The 18,737-nt window shown below is 50.2% G+C and overlaps 1 protein-coding gene and 1 non-coding gene across 2 annotated transcripts in view; both read left to right on the top strand.

Moving 5' to 3' along the window:
• The window catches only part of Srebf2 (sterol regulatory element binding transcription factor 2), a 58,172-nt gene that overhangs the window by 37,526 nt on the left and 1,909 nt on the right, over positions 1-18,737 (top strand). Inside the window, exons 11-18 of the mRNA NM_001033694.2 lie at positions 612-781; positions 7,613-7,781; positions 9,616-9,733; positions 10,514-10,623; positions 11,641-11,773; positions 13,156-13,324; positions 15,138-15,323; positions 18,599-18,710. Coding sequence (NP_001028866.2) covers positions 612-781; positions 7,613-7,781; positions 9,616-9,733; positions 10,514-10,623; positions 11,641-11,773; positions 13,156-13,324; positions 15,138-15,323; positions 18,599-18,710 — 1,167 coding nt within the window. The remainder of the gene's footprint in view (positions 1-611; positions 782-7,612; positions 7,782-9,615; positions 9,734-10,513; positions 10,624-11,640; positions 11,774-13,155; positions 13,325-15,137; positions 15,324-18,598; positions 18,711-18,737) is intronic.
• Positions 13,653-13,721, top strand: Mir33 (microRNA 33). The gene has a single exon (NR_031847.1). It is a non-coding gene; the product is annotated as a microRNA 33 (primary transcript).

Consider the following 18,737-nt stretch of genomic DNA (forward strand, 5'->3'; position numbering starts at 1 on the left):
GGAAATTCAGACCTTTACAGCAGAATGTGGCCATGCTATTGACACTGCTTTGGGAAATACTGTACCCACACACCTGAATTCTATGTAGTGACCATCAATCCCAGCCGCTAATCCTAACAATCACATAACCAGAAGCCAAGTTCCAGACAGCAGGAGAGACAGGCAGGCAACCACATAGCCAGGAACTTGCTGAGCCTGCAGCCCATCTGGACCTTTCTGAACACAAAGGCCACTTCTTTTCTCCTCTGGCACCTCTTTGACACAACTAAGAGGAGATGTTTACTTTGGCTCTCAGTTTGGAGAGTAGAGTCCATGGCGGCAAAAGGGAGCTTTCAGCCACAGAGAGAAGCAGAGGCAGCCTGGATCTGGAGATGTATATTAGCCCTCAAAGGCCACCCCAGTAGCTTCCACCCATCACCTAGGCCCCACCTCATAAAGGCTGCACAGCCTCCCCGGGTGGGGAGCACCAGCAAATGTGGACCCCATGCTAACACCCCTGAGTCTGTAAGTGACAGTTTACGATCACTGTTAATGATTGTACTGGAGAGGCAGAGGGACTGTGTTGTCTTGGGAACTCTATCAACATCAGTGTCCGTTTCTGCCCGCCCTAGGGAAGCTTCCAGCAGGATCTGCCTGTTCCGATGTGCACATGGCTCTGTGTGCTGTGAACCTCGCCGAGTGTGCAGAGGAGAAAATCCCACCAAGCACACTTGTCGAGATCCACCTGACCGCTGCCATGGGGCTCAAGACCCGATGCGGGGGCAAGCTGGGCTTCTTGGCTGTGAGTATCTTCCGTTCCTGTGTGCCTTATTCTCCCCACCCCTGTGGTAAAGTGGCTAAAGAAACAACTTAAAGAAAGGACTTTTTGGGGCTGGGGATTTAGCTCAGTGGTAGAGCGCTTGCCTAGGAAGTGCAAGGCCCTGGGTTCGGTCCCCAGCTCCGAAAAAAAGAACCAAAAAAAAAAAAAAGGACTTTTTTTTAAGGGTGTAGTCCAGCATAGCAGGGAGGGTGTAGCAGCAGTGACAGGCTGGGCCTAGTTACATTGCAGTAGCAGTTAGGAGTCAGATAAACCAGGAGCAGGGGCCAGCCTACACCCCTCAAAGTTACCCCTGTACCCCTTTTTAAATCTCATTTGGACCCCGTGGCCAAAACATTCCACAACTCCCAAAAGTGGGGGCCGCCAGCTGGGGACCAAGCATTCAGTCACACGAGTCTGTGAGTGACATTTTGCAATCAAGCCATAATGTTTCTGTCCCACAAATATCCCTGAGCAACTTCCCGTCCTGGAGCTAGAAATCAGAATATGGTGCAACACATTTGAAGGGTCGGGGCTTTCACTTGCTCTTCCACAAATGCTTGGAGCGCTGAGGAAAAGACAGCAAGATGTCCCCCTTGCTGGGTTTTCAGGCAGAAAGACTTAGGAGAACATTACTGTGCACTGAAGGAAAAGCTCCAGTTCATAGACATTTACAGCATGCCTCTGTGGGATTCACATGTAACTCATTCTGAGACTGGTTACAGCTCCTGCCTATTTAATTTATCCACAGATTGTTTTGAGGGAGTGCCTTATATCGATCTCAGGACTTTAGATCCACAAATAAAAAACGGCAGAGCTCTGAAAAGATTGCAGGTCAGATGCAAGGTGGGAAGTGAAGTTAGGGAGTGCATCCCTCAACGCCTGGCAAGGGGCCAGTGCTGGTTGTTCACAGCTGGCTGCTTCCCAATCCTCGCTAGCTCACATCTGCTGACCTTACTTTCTCTTACTCCAGCAGACAGGCACGTTTCACTCAGTGCCCCACTTTGCATAGATAACTAAACACACTGCTTGTGTCCAGAATGGGATTATCTTATCTCCGCTTGTCTCCACCTGGTAATGGACGTGATAAGCTGAGAACAGACCAAGAACATGTCTTGGTAACACTGATCTATCGCCACAAGTGTATCATTGTAGTCTACACCACAGCAGACGTAAGGAAGGAAACTCTCTACTCTGTTGTTATGACCACAAGTGAGATATCCATTGGTTGATTCATCAGAGGATTTCACTTAGCTCCCGTTCTGGACCAGGCACTCCAGGAATGGGTAGTACATGGGAGTGTGTTCGCCGGCAGGAGACCCAGGAGGGTTCAGGCTTTCAGGAAGACACATGGATAAGCACAGAGACAGGATCGTCTCATCACCCTGAAGCCCCAGGGTGCTTCACCAGGCATCATTGCTAAGATGCCGCTGCCCTCATAAAAGAGCGTAGCCAGGGCTAAGCCCACACTCAGCAGCTGGGGCTCAGGGAGATGGCACCACGGTAATTGTCTCTAAAAGCTGCTGGCTGTGGCACACCTTGTTGAACCATCTGCTTGTGCGGTTAAAGCAGGAGGATCCCTTGTGCCTAAAAGTCCAAAGCTAGTCTGGGCAGCATGGCAAGACCTTATCACAAAGCAGGAGAGAGAGAAAATCACCCTTGCCTGTGGCGTCTCCCGTAGGCAGCTGCGTGCCAAATCTGCCATCAGCGGTTTTGTGTGTAGTTCCCCGGACGTCCTCCAGCACATACGGCATCCACATCATCATCCACACCAAGTGGTTGGTTATACCTTAAACCTTGGTTTCCCTTCAGTTTTTTAACTTGTTGAGAGACCTTCTGCAGAGGTGGCTGGCACTTGTGTGGGCTGTTTGGAGCACTTACCGTTACAGACCGCTACGGAAAGGAAGCATTTTTATATCGTCACCCACCTCTGTGAGCACTAAGCCTCTAGTGATGGTGCCCCTTGGGGCAAAGGGTATAAACACCTGAAACTTCAGTAGTGTTGCCCAGTTTGCATAGCCGGTAAGGTGAGAGGAGAGTGGTGGACGTCTGGTGTGACTGTCCCTTTCTGCCTGTTCCCTTTTGGAGCAGCTGGATTAAGAGCTGCAGACACAGGGTTGGTGAGATGGCTTGGCAGTTAGCAACACTGCTCTCTCAGAGGTTCTGATTTAATTCCCAGCAACCACATGGTGGCTCACAACCATCTGTAAGGGGATCTGATGCCCTCTTCTGGCCTGCAGATGTATATGCAGCAGAGCACTCATGCATGTAAATATAAAATTAAGGGGTTGGGGATTTAGCTCAGTGGTAGAGCACTTGCCTAGGAAGCGCAAGGCCCTGGGTTCGGTCCCCAGCTCCGAAAAAAAGAACCAAAAAAAAAAAAATATATATATATATATATATATAATTTTAAAAAAAAGATTGGCAGACAGGCTGGGTGGTGGCACAGGCCTTTAATCCCAGCACTCAGGAGGCAGGTGGATCTCTGAATTCAAGGCCACCCTGGTCTCCAGAGCAAGCTCCAGGATAGTTAGGGCCACACAGAGAAACTTATCTTGAAAAGAAAAGAAAAAGAGTCAAAGACAAAAAGGTTCAGGTGTTGGGCGCAAACAGGTCTCACCTCTAAATGCCTTAGAGTTTGTCGTGCTGGCAGGTTTTTCCCATTTGCTTAGTTGTTAGTGGTTCTATCATTCAAAAAAGTATTTATGTCTTAATTAGTTGAGTAGCACGAAGAGAGATCAGATGGGCAACTGAAAGAGGAGATGGTGGTTTTTTAGACCTTTGAGGCAGATTTTTAAGATTTACTTTTCTGTGTCTGGGTGTTCTGTCGGCATATATACGTCTGTGCACCACGTACATGCCTGTGAGCCACCATTTGCGTTGGTTTAGTTTGGTTTTTACAGAGGGTCTCTCTAGCTAAGCAGCCTTGGTGGTCCTTGAATTCACTGCCTAGACCAGGCTTACCTCAGACGCACAGAGGTCCCAAATGCTGGGGTTAAAGGAGTAGGCCACCACACTCAGCTTGCTTCCGCTTCTTCAGCATGGCTGTTAGAGACTCAGATTGGGCACAGCACCCCATTCCCTGGTCCACACAGGTTTCCACATGCTAACTGCTTCTTAAAACAAGACAGAACAAACAGTCCAAAAAAAAAAAAAAGCTTCCTAAAATGTAGCTTTACACAAAATACGATGTCATTTAAAGGACGGTAGTGTGGCTGGCTTTTGCAACATGAGGCACCTTGGTCTGTTGCTTTCTCTACAGGGTGTCCATGTGATGTCAGACGTCCATGTTTTCGGTTTCGGGTAGCACTTGGCTCCCGCGAGCATTCGCTGTGGCACTCAGGGTGCACCAGCTGTAATGGAGGGCTGGAGTGCATCCAGGCGCACAGGGCAGCTCTCGAGATCCAAGCAGTCCTGGGCGGCTGCCTCACCTCATGCCAGGCAGTTAGCAGATGAGCTATGGGAGAGACTCCTGCAGCTCAGGAGAGGCCTGACATGTCCAGAATTTAGAGGGAACGTATTTTTCTAATTGGGAATATTATAACTGGGCTATAAAGCCAAGAAAATTAAAAGAGCAATAAAATTCACTCTCACAGTTTCCTTTATAGAAGCCTTGATAGCTGTGTTGTCTGTTCTGGATTTATATTTCTTATTAGTTCAAATCACTAAGGGGAGACTTGCTACCAGCTGATGCTTAAGTTTAGACCCCAGGGACTCTCACACCCTCCTCTGGCCTCTGTGGGTATTGCATTCATGGTGCACAAACAAAGTATTTTAAAATTTTAATGTCAGACCAGGCATGGTGGCCATACTTTTAATCCCAGAATTCAGGAGGCCTGGGCAGGTGGATCTCTGTGAGTCCAAGGACAGCTAGAGCTACAAAATGACACACTGTCTCCAAACAATTTTTGTTGTTGTTGTTGTTGTTGTTGTTCTTAATGTCTAAACTATGATTTCAATGTTAGGAGGAAAAAAAGAACTCCAGTTACAAATATATTTTAACTTAATAAATTTTCTAAATGGCTTCAGCAGGTTCTTGCCATATGGCCTGAAAGGCTTTCTTTTTACTTCTCTGTAAAAAGATCTTGGATCCCTAGAGAGACCAGCACTTTGCATTTTTCCTTAGAACAATCACCGTATTACCTTGCTAACCAGCCCTGGAATATACTCGTGCACAATATGCTCGAGTGCGCGCGCACACACACACACACTCACACACACACTCACATACACTCCCACACAGCGGTTCCACTTTGAAGGTCATAGCGGGTCATACATTCTGCTGTATTGGGTCTCACCATATCCTGTTCTCAAGGCTGGGCAGTAAATAAGAGGAGAGACTGTCATCACTACTTCTACGAATCTAAGTGAAATGCTCTCCTGGTCTCATAGGCTGCCGTAACAATGCAGTAAGTCTGTTGTGTCTGTAGGCCAGCTTAGCCAGGCAGCGTTCTCTCCTTAGGCGGCTGTCCCCGTGTTCCCCCTTCAGAGCCTTCCCAGCGCATCCTTGAATGGCTGTTCTTTGGCCGTGCTATTTCTGACACTGGCATTCAAGTTTTCTAAAGCTGTTACATTAGCTGATTGCTGCTTAAAGTCTATTAAAGGTCAGAACCATCAGCCTCCCCGACCCTGAGATAGATGCCCTCGTTAGAGACAGTGCCTAAGCTGGAGAAGGGAAGTTCCCAGACCAGCAGCCCCTGTGGCAGGCTCCCCGAGCTCCCAGTGTGCTTCTTCCTGCCCATCCACCTCTGCTCAGCTCCCAGTTCCGATTGAGTAGTTTTATCGATGAGAAATCATGAACTATAGAGTGGAGATATAATCACTCAATGACAGAATTAGGGGCCAGGGTTGGGGAGAAAAGAATTTCTAATGCCAACAGACAGTGGTGTTCTTCTGTTTGTCTAACACTGAGGCCCTAGAACTATGTTGTCTTGGCTAGGCACTGTTGGTTTGAATTCCAGACACTTTTAACATCCCTTGTTTTGGTTTGTTTTGGTTTTGAGACAAGGTCTTACTGTGTAACCAAGGCTGTCTTGGAACTCACTCTGTAGACCAGGCTGATCTCATAGAGATCCACCTGCCTCTCCCTCCTGAGTGCTGGGGTTAAAGAAAGGTATATATGCTACTGTGCTTGACTCAATGTCCCTTTCTTATAGAGCTAGAGAGATGTCTCTCAACAGATGTTGGTTACAAAGGGGTGTGTGTGTGTGTGTGTGTGTGTGTGTGTGGTTTCAGCTATAAAGAAAAACAAAATTATGAAATTAGAAAAAATAATGGATGGATCTAGGAATTATTCTATTAATCAAAGCAGCCTCAGAAAGGTGAATCCCACTTTGTTGGTCACATCTTGGAGGGGTGGGGGGGAGCTGGAAGGACACCGAAAGCCATGTTGAGAATAGGACATGTGCACACAAGAGCAGGCGACTTAAAAACAAAAGGGGTGCGCATTTAATCATAGCACTGGGAGGCAGAAGCAAGTGATGACTCTGGGTTCAAGGCCAATCTGGTCTATAGAGCAAGTTCTAGGATATCCAGGGCTACACAGAGAAGGTCTGTCTTGGAAAAACAAAAACAGAGAAAGAGGCACAGCCAGACAGAAAGGAGACCACTGGAAGCGAACAGGTCAGAGAGGAGAAATGGAGGAAAATTAACCAAAACACATCTTGGAAATGCTAAGATGAAACCTTATCCCTTGTTAATTTTAAAAAGAGGCTGGAGAGAGCTCCGCTGTTAGGAGCACTTGCTGTTCTTGGAGGACCAAGTCTAGTTCCCAGCACCCACAGTGGCTCACAACCACCTGTAATTCCAGGTTCAGGTCTGACACCTCTGTTAGCATTCCTCCTAGGCTCATCCAGCAGTTACCTAGCAACAGCCAGGTAGGCCTCTTTGGCCTCTCTTTGCTCTCTCTACCCTCCTTCACTCTCTCTGACCCCTTTCTCCCTCTCTTCCCTTCTGTCTCTCTCTGCCCTTCTGTCCCTTCTCTTTCTTGTCTCTACTCCCTTCTCAACCCCCTTCCATGCCCCAAATAAACTATTCTGCACTAGACCTGTGGAATGGTTGGTACCTCGCACGGAGAGATGCCTCCGCATGGGCCGGCCACCACACCCTACAGTGTTCTACAAAATATATCCTTGGTTTACAAAACACATCAACCTCTTCTGGTCTTAAGGGGACACCCATGGTGCACATATACGTAGAAAAATGTTTTTTTCTTACATTAATTTCCATCTAAGTTTGTGTAGGGGAAAAGAAGTCTTTTTCTGGTCTTTCTTCTCGGGTTGGGGCTCATTCAAGGGCGGAATGAGACTTTCTGTTGAGGCTTTCTGTCAGGGTCACACATACACGTAAGCCTCCTACTGTCTAGTGTGATACTGAGCACTGACTCTGTATTTCTCTGTAAACTCTCTGTAAGAGAGCTGAGAAATCAGCCAAAAAACATAATTTGCCTAAAAAAAAAAAATCCTGTAAAAGATATGCAACTTCAATGACATGAGAAGTCCCAGGATTGAGGGCCTACTTGGCTAGGCACTCACAGTGCCACATGTAGAGTTGGGGATGTCTGAGGCCCCTTCCTAGGTAATCACTGGAAACCAGCAGGTGAAGGAGAAGTTTTGAAGGCTCAGATAGCTTAGCGGCTGGGGTATGGCAAGAACCCCACTGTGTGCACCTGGCCCTGCTCCCTGGCCGTACTTACCAGGCCTGGCAGGTTCCGCAGAACACAGATCACTTTGGGACTCATTCAGGGCCTGTCTTCCATTGATCTCCTTCTCCAGCGTTCTGCCACCTTGATGTACGCCTGGTTCTTCTCTTTCATAGAGCTACTTCTTAAATCGTGCCCAGAGTCTGTGTGGCCCAGAGCATAGCGCTGTCCCCGACTCCCTGCGCTGGCTGTGCCATCCCCTGGGCCAGAAGTTTTTCATGGAGCGAAGCTGGTCGATCAAGTCAGCAGCCAAGGACAGCCTGTACTGCGCCCAGAGGAACCCAGGTGAGGGTGCTTTCTCCACTGCTCAGAGCTGATGACAGGTGCTACACTGGAGACAAGTGAGCCAGGTGCCTCCACCTTAACATCTTGTTCCTTTCCTCTCTTTTGAGCCTCATAAAGGATAAGTAACTTTCCTGAGGTGAGAGCCTGTAACTTAGCTCGGTTTGTAGCTCTGTTGTGTTGAGCAGTCAAAGCCTGTGGTCACCACATGACAGGGCCACACATGATAAGTTGTGATTAGGCACCAGCTATATTCTTAGCCCTTGTTCTAGACACTTTGGAGATGTCAAAGGTATGGGGTGTGCTGTTCCCTGGCCTGGGGCCTTCTGGCCCCATTGGGAGGGCAGAGAGCCTTACAAGGAGCAGTTAGGGAACAATAGGCGGCCGGCAGTCACTAGTGCTCAGAATGGTGACAGGGACAGGGCTCCAGGCACCGGAAGGAGACGCAGGCTTTCTGTCTCTGGTGTTTGATGGTGATTGGAGTCGACTTGCCCAGGCTTAGTGTACAGAGGCTGACAGGGTGGACTCTCACAGGGAACACTGGAGCAGTTGCCTGCATGGTCTCTCGGCTGAGTAGGTAGTCAAGCTCTGTGAGTACAGAGGGGATGTCAGACATGGGGAACAGGGCGAGCTTGTGGTTTGCTTTTTTTTTTTTTTTAAAGATTTATTTATTTATTATATATACTGTAGCTGTCTTCAGAAACACCAGAAGAGGGCATGGGATCTCTTTACAGATGGTTGTGAGCCACCATGTGGTTGCTGGGAATTGAACTCATGACCTCTGGAAGAGCAGTTGGGTGCTCTTAATCACTGAGCCATCTCTCCAGCCCGTGGTTTGCTTTTAAACTGCTGTGCAGTATAAAGATTATGTGTGACACTAAAAATTGAAGGATTGAAAGAAGGAAGGAAAAGGAATGACAGACAGATCCTCTGACAGCTCTGTCCACAGGGCAGACTTCCACAGACTGCTGTTCCTCCGGTGCTTCCCAGGGCCAAGCCTCACAGAGAGAGTGTCCAGAAACGCCCCTCCTCCTCTGGGCCAAATTGGTGCTGGGAACAGAAGGGACTAGTGAGTCTATAATAAGGGCCTACCAGAAAAGGGACTCGTCAGCCATTATGTGCTTTGCAGCCCTGTCCAGTCAGCTTAGGCCAAGCGTGGCTGATCGCAGGAGACATAGGCTTCTCCATAGCCAGGAGCGCTGCAGCCCACTGCCGTCTTTTCCTTCCGGGCCATCAGTGCTCACAAAGACAGAAGGCCTCTCAACATTTTATTTTCTGTTTCCTGGTAAGGCTGTACAGCCGTTACCTTACACCTCCAACTTGGAACTTCCGAGCCCGAGCCATTGTGGAGGGCACCTGCACAGACACACATGCCCTTTGGGGGTAGTTTAAAACCACACAAGGGCCTGGCTGTCCTCATGGTTCATAGGTAATTCTTATCTTTCCATCCTTTTTTTTAAGTTTGTTCATTTTGTTTGTGTTTGGTAGGGGCAAGCGCCACAGTACTCAAGTCAGGGCCATTTGTTCTTTCCTACTGTGCGAGCTGCAGGGCTGAACTCAGGTCCTCACGCTTGGTGGCAGGCACGTTTACTTCACTGAGATATCACCAGCCCTTAAAGGGTAATCGTGGGTTTGGTTAAGAAAGATTTGGTCCCTGTCACTTTCCCTACCTTTTTACACTGTACAAAGTCTCTCTCTTTTTTTTTTTTTTTCTTACTGTACAAGACTTTCAGAATCTAAAGTGTAACAGGTACAAAACATGCCTGCTTTCACTGAGTTGTCCCCCAGCACTAGAGGGCTCATGAGAAAGACACATATAACCCTTCTTTCTCTTCAGCTGACCCCATTGCCCAGGTACACCAGGCTTTCTGCAAACACCTGCTGGAAAGAGCTGTGGAGGCCTTGGTGAAGCCTCAGGCCAAGAAGAAGGCAGGTGACCGGGAAGAAGAGAGCTGGTAAGGTCCCCAGGCCTTGACTCTGCCTGGGGCTAGTGCCCTGAGGCGGCATAACTCCCCAAAACAGTCAGTCAGCGGTTGTTTTCAAATCAGAGGTCTGGCTCAGACGCCACAATGCCCTTTTTTTCACCTTTCCCATCCCTTCACCAACTGGGGCTAGTTGTCAGAGCAAGTTAGAAATGGATGAATTTGCTTTGCTTTTGGGGACAGAGCAGTGAACTGTTGAGAGAGACGGAGTGAGGTACGGCAAGCTCACCAAGCAGGCACAGCTGGCCCAGAGAGCTTGGAAGCCCAGCTTTCGGTGAACATGGCTCCTCTTTCACAGATTAATACCCGATAAACCAAAAGATACCAAAGTCATGCCGTCCCAGGTCCTGGTTGCAGTGCACCTGAGAATGAGGGAGGGACAGACCTACCTAGGCAGTAGGGATTTCTGAAAGAATGTGGCTTTAGAGTCTCATCTGGAGGAAGAGTCAAGGTTGTCCATGGAGGGAGGGGGCCAGCACTAGGGTCGTCTTTCCTGGCACAGGGAAGACCATCAGCAAAAGACTTCCCTGAGAAGCATGTGTGTGTATGTATGGTGGGCATGGGCAGAACTCGGTGAGCCCCGAGTGGTGGGAAAAGGGAGTTAGCAAGGCCGTTCAGTCTTAGAACTGGATCCCTAAGCAGCCAGTCTTAGAGATGTAAATCTGCATGCGGATAAGTAAGGTAAGGCCATACATACGTAAGTGTGGTCTTTCTGTATGTCATAAACATGGGACCCTCTGTTTCTCTTTTTAGTGAATTTTCCAGTGCTCTAGAGTTTTTGAAATTACTTCACTCTTTTGTGGACTCTGTGGGATTTGTGGCCTCACCATTCTCCAGCAGTTCTGTGCTCAGGTCAGCCCTTGGTGAGTATCTGGGTGGCTTCGCTGTCCTGAGAATGTTTAGTACATTCTTTCCAGGCCCCTCCCCCGTGCCCCTCTGGAACCAGGAGTCTATCTTAAAGCATCTTCCCTTGTTCCCTAGTCCTAGGTTCGTGTCCACCAGGATGCCCCAGCCCATAGTTGTCCCTTATGAGCAACATTCTTTGAGCAGAAACGAATGGTCCTTGTATAAATGAAGCAGTGAGTAGGTCATTTACCCCACTGAGGCCCTGGCTGGGTAGCTTAGGTCAGGACCCTTTCCATATGCACAGGACAAGCAACAAAGGACCTGAGTGGCTGAGGCTAACAGGTATTCACCTTAACTACAGAAGGACCCTGGAGCTGGCTCCTAACACTCCCCGCTGGGAAGGTTCCCACCTGTACCACCCAGCTCCCCACTGCCTCGGCTGCAGTCTCCCCTGCTGACTACAGAGCTAAGGTTTATTTGCTTCTCCCTCTAAACTGCCATCAGAATGACGGTGCATCAGCAGCCACATCTCAGCCTCTGAAGTACCTGGGGCAGCATAAGATAAATGTGCTTGGCTGGGCAGTGGCGGTGCACTTTAGTTCCAGCACTCGGGGCAGAGGCAGGCAGGACTCTGCGTTCCAAACCAGCCTGGTCTACAGAGTGAGTTCCAAAACAGCCAGGGCTACACAGAGAAATCTTGTCTCTAAATAAATAAACAAATAAATAAATCTTGTCTCTAAATAAATAAATAAATAAAATAAAATAAAATTTTTTTTAAATGTAATATTAAAGTGAATGTTTTTGTTAAACTTCTACCAGCGTCCTGATGATAAGAGTACCAAGTATGGGCTTACTGGGTTAACAGGAGTGCGTGGTGCAGTTCTTGATCCACACTACCAGGTCATGAGGGAGGGTAACCTGAAGATCTCTGCCCATCACCATCACCACACATCAAGATGCCACATGCCATCCAGAGTTCCTTAGACTTGCCTCCTGGGTACTGACGGGTGCTTCCTGTTGCTGTTCCCCTCCAGGTCCCGATGTCGTCTGTCGGTGGTGGACGTCCGCGATCACCGTGGCCATCAGCTGGCTCCAGGGCGATGATGCAGCTGTGCGCTCGCATTTCACTGAAGTAGAGCGGGTCCCCAAGGCCCTGGAAGTGACTGAGTGCGTAAGCTCCTTCCTTGGTCATTAGTGTACCTCTCTCCGAGAGAATCGAGCAGGAGGGAGCAGGAGGGAGCAGGTCCAGACCGCATGTTGATCTGGGGTCAGAACTCTGTGGCAGATGGGAGCTGGGGGAGGGGCGGGGGAACCACAGAGAGGTGATCTGAGTCGGCCCAGCCCTGTGTGCGTGCTCTGCACAGCGCTCCAGGCGCCCTGGCTCATCATGGATGCTTGGGATGCCTCTTCCCTCTGCTTCCATGATGCCATGCTATTCAGAGGAGATGGACACAGCATAGCCTGGCAAATCCAGAAACAGCAGTGCGATGTAGCTGTGGCCACTGCAAGGAAGTCCTGCAGCTTGCGTGAGCCCCAGTTCAGTTTCCTTGCTGCTACCTGCTACTCCCCATCAGCGCTGTGTGCACGTGTGTGCGTGCACATGCCTAACACGTACATACACATCTACTCAAATAGGTGCTTGTGGTACATGTGTAGAGGTCAGAGGACAGCCCACGACAATGGGTTCTTTAACATTCCCTCCTACACTTGGAGGTGTGCACCGGTTAACGATCAACAACCCTCCCTGATGGTACCCTGCATGGTGTTGGTTAGATCTGGGTGCCCTTGGTAACATTACAAAATGCAATGAGGCAGAAAGCCCCCTGGGGGGACTGAAAGCCAAGACATGTTCTTGCCAAGAGTTCTGCGCAGAGCACGGATGGGCCAAGAGGAGCAGGAGGGAGTGGCTTGAACCGTCTGTTACCTTGAGGTGGCCCAGTTTTTTTTTTTTTTTTGTTTTTTTGTTTTTTTGGTTTTTTTTGGTTCTTTTTTTTTTTCGGAGCTGGGGACCGAACCCAGGGCCTTGCGCTTCCTAGTTTTAAGCCCCTATGCAGTGAATGCCTGTCCCTGTGCGGACCCTGCAGTGGCACTCCTACCTGAGTGTGTCTGCCTCTGACTCACCTGAACACGTGGAGGCTCAACAAGTAGGCTACCTGAGGTCACTCTGCCACTGCCTCAGAGTCACAGCGGTCTGCAACGCTGCCTGGCAGGCTTCCCTGCCTGGGGTCTTCCTGGCTCCTCTGCCGTTCAGAACTGCAATGGGTGAGCAGGCACCTCTGCCCAGTCCAGACCCATAACACTGAACCTGGGCGCTCTCCAGTCACCCTCAGGCCCAAGTAAGGACTAAACAGGAAAAGGCTTGACTCGGCTCAAAACCAGCATTTCCTGTCTGGCGCTGGCTACAGGAGACCACAGTGGCAGCATCACGGTGCCAGCAGATGCCACAGTGATGGAGGGTGTGATGATGCCGTCTACTTAGACTCTCCCACTGTTTGTTCCACAGCTAACCTGTTCTCACCTGCTTCTCCTCCCCCCACTCACTGCTCTAGGAGTCCCTTGGTGAAGGCCGTCTTCTATGCCTGTAGAGCCATGCATGCCTCACTCTCTGGAAAGGCCGATGGGCAACAGAACTCCTTCTGTCATTGTGAGAGGGCCAGTGGTCACCTGTGGAGCAGTCTCAATGTCAGCGGCACTACTTCTGACCCTTCACTTAACCATGTGAGTGGGAACCCCTGGAGGATTCAGTGTAGTCTTACAAACACTCCCACTCCAAGCTTGCCTAGCTGTTGGGCTCTCTAAGGCACAGAAGCCAGAATAGTTGTTCCATTCCCCAGATGGAGCCTACTGGGGCGGACATACCTTTTGATTCCTGGGGCAAATGTGTTTGCACCGTCACCTCTCCCTGGCTCCCTTGATCCCAGATCCTGCTAGCAGGCAGCTTCCTGTGAGCCCAAGTGAACGGGCCAGGGCTCTATGCTGCTCCCTCGGGCCTGGGCCAGCTGACAGCCCTGGTGCCTCTGCGGGCCTCGTGCCTCCTGGCGGGCTGCCGTGGTGCATTGTAGTTGCATTGCATGTTCTGGCAGTACCTGTGCAATGTTTCCACAGTGCATCACGGAGGCCTGCCCTGGCTGCCCGCTGTGCTGTGGCCAAAGAGAGAGGACCCGGATATAAGGGCACTGCTGAAGGCCTACCTAACCATCCTGGAGAATCAGGACAGTGTCACATCCAGTCCCCTAGGAAGATGTGTGCTGTAACACAGGCTGGGGGGGGGGGGGGACAGGGAAGTTTTGGAAGGTTAGAACTAGCTGCCTTCTGGGATTTGTCTCCAGTGGCTGGTCTGGAACGTCAGGTAGCGGCTGTCAGCAGGCTTGGGTGCTTTATTGAAGTCAGGACAGCATGTCAGCCCTATAAGGATAGACGTGTAGATCACAGGCTTGGGGGCAAGCCTCTCCCCTGGTGTGGTTCCTCATGAGGAAACCCTTGTCTGCTATATTTGAGGAACTAGAAGGTTTTTAGGGGACGCCCTTGGAGCTGTAGTTCAAGGTAGGAGCTCAGGGTAGGAGAATGGGCCTGGGAGAGAGTGGTCAGAGAGCAAGATCCAGTTCAGCCACTTTCCCATGCATGACGATGTTGCTCCTATGTCTACAATTCAGAAATGCCAACTTTGCCTAGAGGGAGGGTCTCTCACCTGTGTCCCCAAGGCTGTCAGCAGTCACAGGCTAGTATGACCAAGAGTTGGCACCTTGTGCAGGCAGCATAGTACCCAAGTCCAACCTAGGTGAGATGGGAAGTGACTTCAGGGAATCTACGTGCTGCTTGTAGGGCCACTCTCCCCTTACTGCCACCCGTGCTGCTGATGGGCTGTTGGGAGTCCAGGAGATAGCCTAGACTTGCCAGCGGCTGCACAGACTGCGGCTCCTGCTGTGTGTGCAGAGTGCTTGTAAAATAGCTGTACTGCTGTTCCCATTTTATAGATGGGGAAACCAAGGCTTAGGTTAAGTCACGTGCTAGGGTTCTGTAGCTGCTAAGACAGACATGAGAACACCGTGTGCCTCTGCCTTCATGATAGCCCACCTCTTTCTCCTCCTTCCAACTTCCTCCCCCTGTTCTCTGCCCAAGGCTCTGCTGCTGCCTCAGTCAGTCCCTTGGTTTCTCTGGGTGACTTATCCTTCAGACCCATCGTGGGAGGCTCCCCAGGAGATGGAAAAATCTCTATATACCTCTCCCCTTCCTGCTACCTCAGACCCATGAGGATCTTCCTTCTGCCCCTGCTGCCTGTGCTGTGTCCCTTTTATTTAGGGCTTTGGTTTTCTTACCTGCAGAATGATGGGAACAAACCACACTCACCTCAGGGTGGGCAGTGCAGGATTAGTGCTCCTCCCAGATGTTCTTCTCAATCCCAGCCCCTGGGTTTATACCTGGGTTCAGGCCCAGGGCTGCTACCTGTTGGGCTGAGGGTCTGGCAAGGAGCTGGGATCCTTGCACTAGGCACAAGCCGATTACCGGTCTCTCCCTGTGGTTTATCCTGTAGGTGGTCCAGCTGTTCACCTGTGATCTGCTACTGTCACTGAGGACAACACTCTGGCAAAAGCAGGCCAGCGCCAGCCAGCTCCTGGGCGAGACCTACCACGCGTCAGGCACTGAGCTGGCCGGCTTCCAGCGGGACCTGGGCAGCCTTCGAAGGCTGGCCCACAGTTTCCGCCCAGCATACCGCAAGGTAAGGCCTAGCAGGTTGGTGGGATATGGAGGCTAGTGGGTGTAGTCTAGGGTCCAGCACTAAGACGTACCCATCAGTTCCTTTGCGCACCACTGTGGGCCCGGCTCAGAGCCATGTGTCACCAACCAGTCCTGAGCACAAGGGAGCACAGTAGTTGTGACTAGTGTCAGACAGCAGCCTTACCGGAGCCCCATGGAAACTGACATTCACTGGAGTTTATTGTGTAAGCCACTTGGGAACGTCTCACCTGTGCCACCTTCTCTCCACAGCACCCCTACCTCTGCTACAGCATCTGAGTTAAGCCTCTTGAGGAAGTGCGCACCTACACTTCTCTAGAGCCACGTCATTCCGTTTTTGTTTACTGTGCTCATTAGAGTAATGTAGTGGGCATTTTGTTTAGTGTTAATAAGCAGAGTCTCCATATTATCTAGGCTGCCTTGAGTCTGTCTCAGCACCTCATGTGTGAATTACAGGCACATGCCTCCCAACCTGTGTGGCAGTCTGAGGCAGCAGTCAGGGCCTTACTGTGTTATAGATTGCATTAAACGTTTCAAGTGGGGCATAGGGGAGTGGCTAGAATTTGCTAAGTCAACCAGACTAGCCTCAAACTCACTGAGATCCCTGACTCTGTCTCCCAGATGTTAGGATTAAAGGTGTGCACCATCATGCCCAGCTTAAAAATATATTTAATTTTTATTTGACACATAATAACCACATATTCACAAGTTATATATAAGTATGTTATAAGTATAATAATTATATTGGGCATAGCCTTCACTTTGGTTCTGGTTAGCATACAGTACAGTCACTACACTAATTAGTGAGTTTCATTGTGACGTTCCCATGTGTGCACACACGTGTATAAAATGGGCTTTGCTCCTCTTCAGTCCTGTTAGCCTCCCTACTCCTGCAGCTTCCTCTCCTCTTCCCACACTCCCCTTTCTTTTTCTTTGATTTTTCAATGACCCAGTGAGTTTTACTGGGTTTGTTTCTAAGCATGTGGGACCTTGCCGATGGCCACACCACTGACAATAATGTCCCAACTCCATCTCCCAGCAAATCTGTCGCTGCATATAGGTCCTCACAAGAGGCCTGAGACCTCATGAGCTCACCTCACCCCGTGACAGGAAGTTGGTCAGCCAAGTCCTGTGCAGCTCTTAATCAGGGAATTATAGCGTCTATGAACTCAGTACGCTCTGCTTGTGCCCCGAAACCTGTGTTGCTCCGCCCTGCTTCCTCCCCTTCCCCTCACACTGTTACTGTGTGAGGATCTGCATACAGGCACCTGGATTATTCTATGAGAGCAGAAGAGGATACCATATGATAAATGCTAAGGAAAGGAGTGAGCTGGGCTAGAAGGGGCGCTGAAAGGCAAGACTATTAATGGGGAAGAAATCCCTCAGCCTGAAGTAACAGCCTCAGGGTCGTACTGAACACTGCAGCAAACCAAGACAATGGCCTGACAGGCATCAGAGCACGGGCAAGTAGCCTAATTGGTGGTGTGCCTGCCTGAAATGCACAAAGCCCTGTGTCAACCCTAGCACCAAATAAATCCCGAGTGTGGTGGCACACACTTGTAATCCTGGCGCTCGGGACATGAAGGGACAAGGGTCAGGAACCCAGACCCTCCTTGGCCACCTAGTAAGCTGGAGGCCAGCACAGGCTACATAAGACCGTACCTCACCAACAAAGCCGAGAGAGAGAGAGAGACAGACGGGCAGGCAGGCAGGCAGATCCCTCCACAGGCAACATAAGACCGTACCTCACCAACAAAGCCGAGAGAGAGAGACAAACAGGCAGGCAGGCAGGCAGGCAGGCAGGCAGAACTGTACCCCACAGTTTGGGCTGCACCTCCCTTATAGAACCAATTCAGGTTAGACCTCTGGTCTGCTCACACACTGTATCAAATGCCTCCCTTAAAATGCCCTCTTTCGTGCCTGTCTTTGCTCAGGAAGCTTCAGGGCCCCTGTTCCCACCTAGCATCACTGGCTACCCGAGGCTGAAGCAGGACTATTGCCAATTCAAGGCCAGCCTGGGGTCTCAAAGTTAGAAAGGCCAAGGGTGTAGCCCAGTGCAGAGAGCTTGCCAGACGTGTGTGAGGCCCTAGTTTCTATCTCTAAGGCTGGGGATGACAAAAAAGTTAGAGACCTAGACCTTGACCTCCACCCACCAGAGGTTCCTGTTTTCCTACAGGCAGCTGATTTAGGCAGAGAGAGGACTTGGCAGGCCAAAGCGCTTGCTGTTAAACCTGATGGCCTGAGTCCAGTCCCCAGCACCCACCCACATGGTGGCAGGAGAGAGTCAACTCTCACAAATCCTACCTCCACATGCACAGTGGAGCGTTCACCCTCCACACAGACGCATTCAAACACACGAAAGAAATTCTATTCTTCCGAGCTGGCATGGTAACTCTTACCTTTGATCCTAGCCCTATGGTGGCAGAGGCAGGAGGATCCCAGTGAGTTTGAAACCAGCCTGGTCTATATTGGGAGCTCTAGGCCAACCAGGACTACATAGTGTGACCCTGTCTCAAAGACAGACTTATCCCTGGAAGCATGCACCAAGTCCGACCAATCAATCTGCCACCCACATGTAACCAGGAGAGCAGTGAGCAGCGACACAAACCATGAACTACACCATGAGATTTCCCGTGTGTGTGATCTCCCTGTGGAGGGTGGGGGGTTGGCTGTACTGCACAGTCCTTTGGCGTGACCCTTGTAAAGGACAGTGTTGGGTTGCAATGTCAAGGACTGGAGAAGACTCCAGTCTGGACTCCATTCCTTTCTGAAGAAATGAGATACTGAATTTGACACCAGCCTAGCTATTCCCCCCCCCCCCTCTTCCTCCTTTGTCCTTTCGTCTGACTGAGACACAGCCCTCAAGGACAAGGTGTCCGTCACTCAAACTGCTGTCTTCAAACCCTAGAGGGTACCTTGGGTTTGTCAGCTGCAGGGAAGACTCCCTTTGGCCTTGACTCATCTTGGGTTTTTTTTGTTTTTTTTTTTTTGTTTTTTTTTTTTTTTTTTTTGGTTCTTTTTTTTCGGAGCTGGGAACCGAACCCAGGGCCTTGCGCTTCCTAGGCAAGCGCTCTACCACTGAGCTAAATCCCCAACCCCCTTGACTCATCTTGTATTGCTTCTGCCAGCGGCTGGCCCATGCTCTGTCCCCTTTCTGGCTGTTGATGTAGGTTCCTAGCTTAGCTTGAGGGTAAGATAGTACACTGCGATTAGACGGGTCAGACCCAGAGTTTGACTGGTGTCCCCTGCACCTGCCAGGTGTTCCTGCATGAAGCAACTGTTCGACTAATGGCGGGAGCCAGCCCCACCCGTACACACCAGCTGCTGGAGCACAGCCTACGGCGCCGCACCACTCAGAACACCAAACACGGTGAGTCCAGCGGCCAAAGGCCAAAGG

Source organism: Rattus norvegicus, chromosome 7 (genome assembly GCF_036323735.1).
Source record: "Rattus norvegicus strain BN/NHsdMcwi chromosome 7, GRCr8, whole genome shotgun sequence".
Taxonomy (NCBI): domain Eukaryota; kingdom Metazoa; phylum Chordata; class Mammalia; order Rodentia; family Muridae; genus Rattus; species Rattus norvegicus.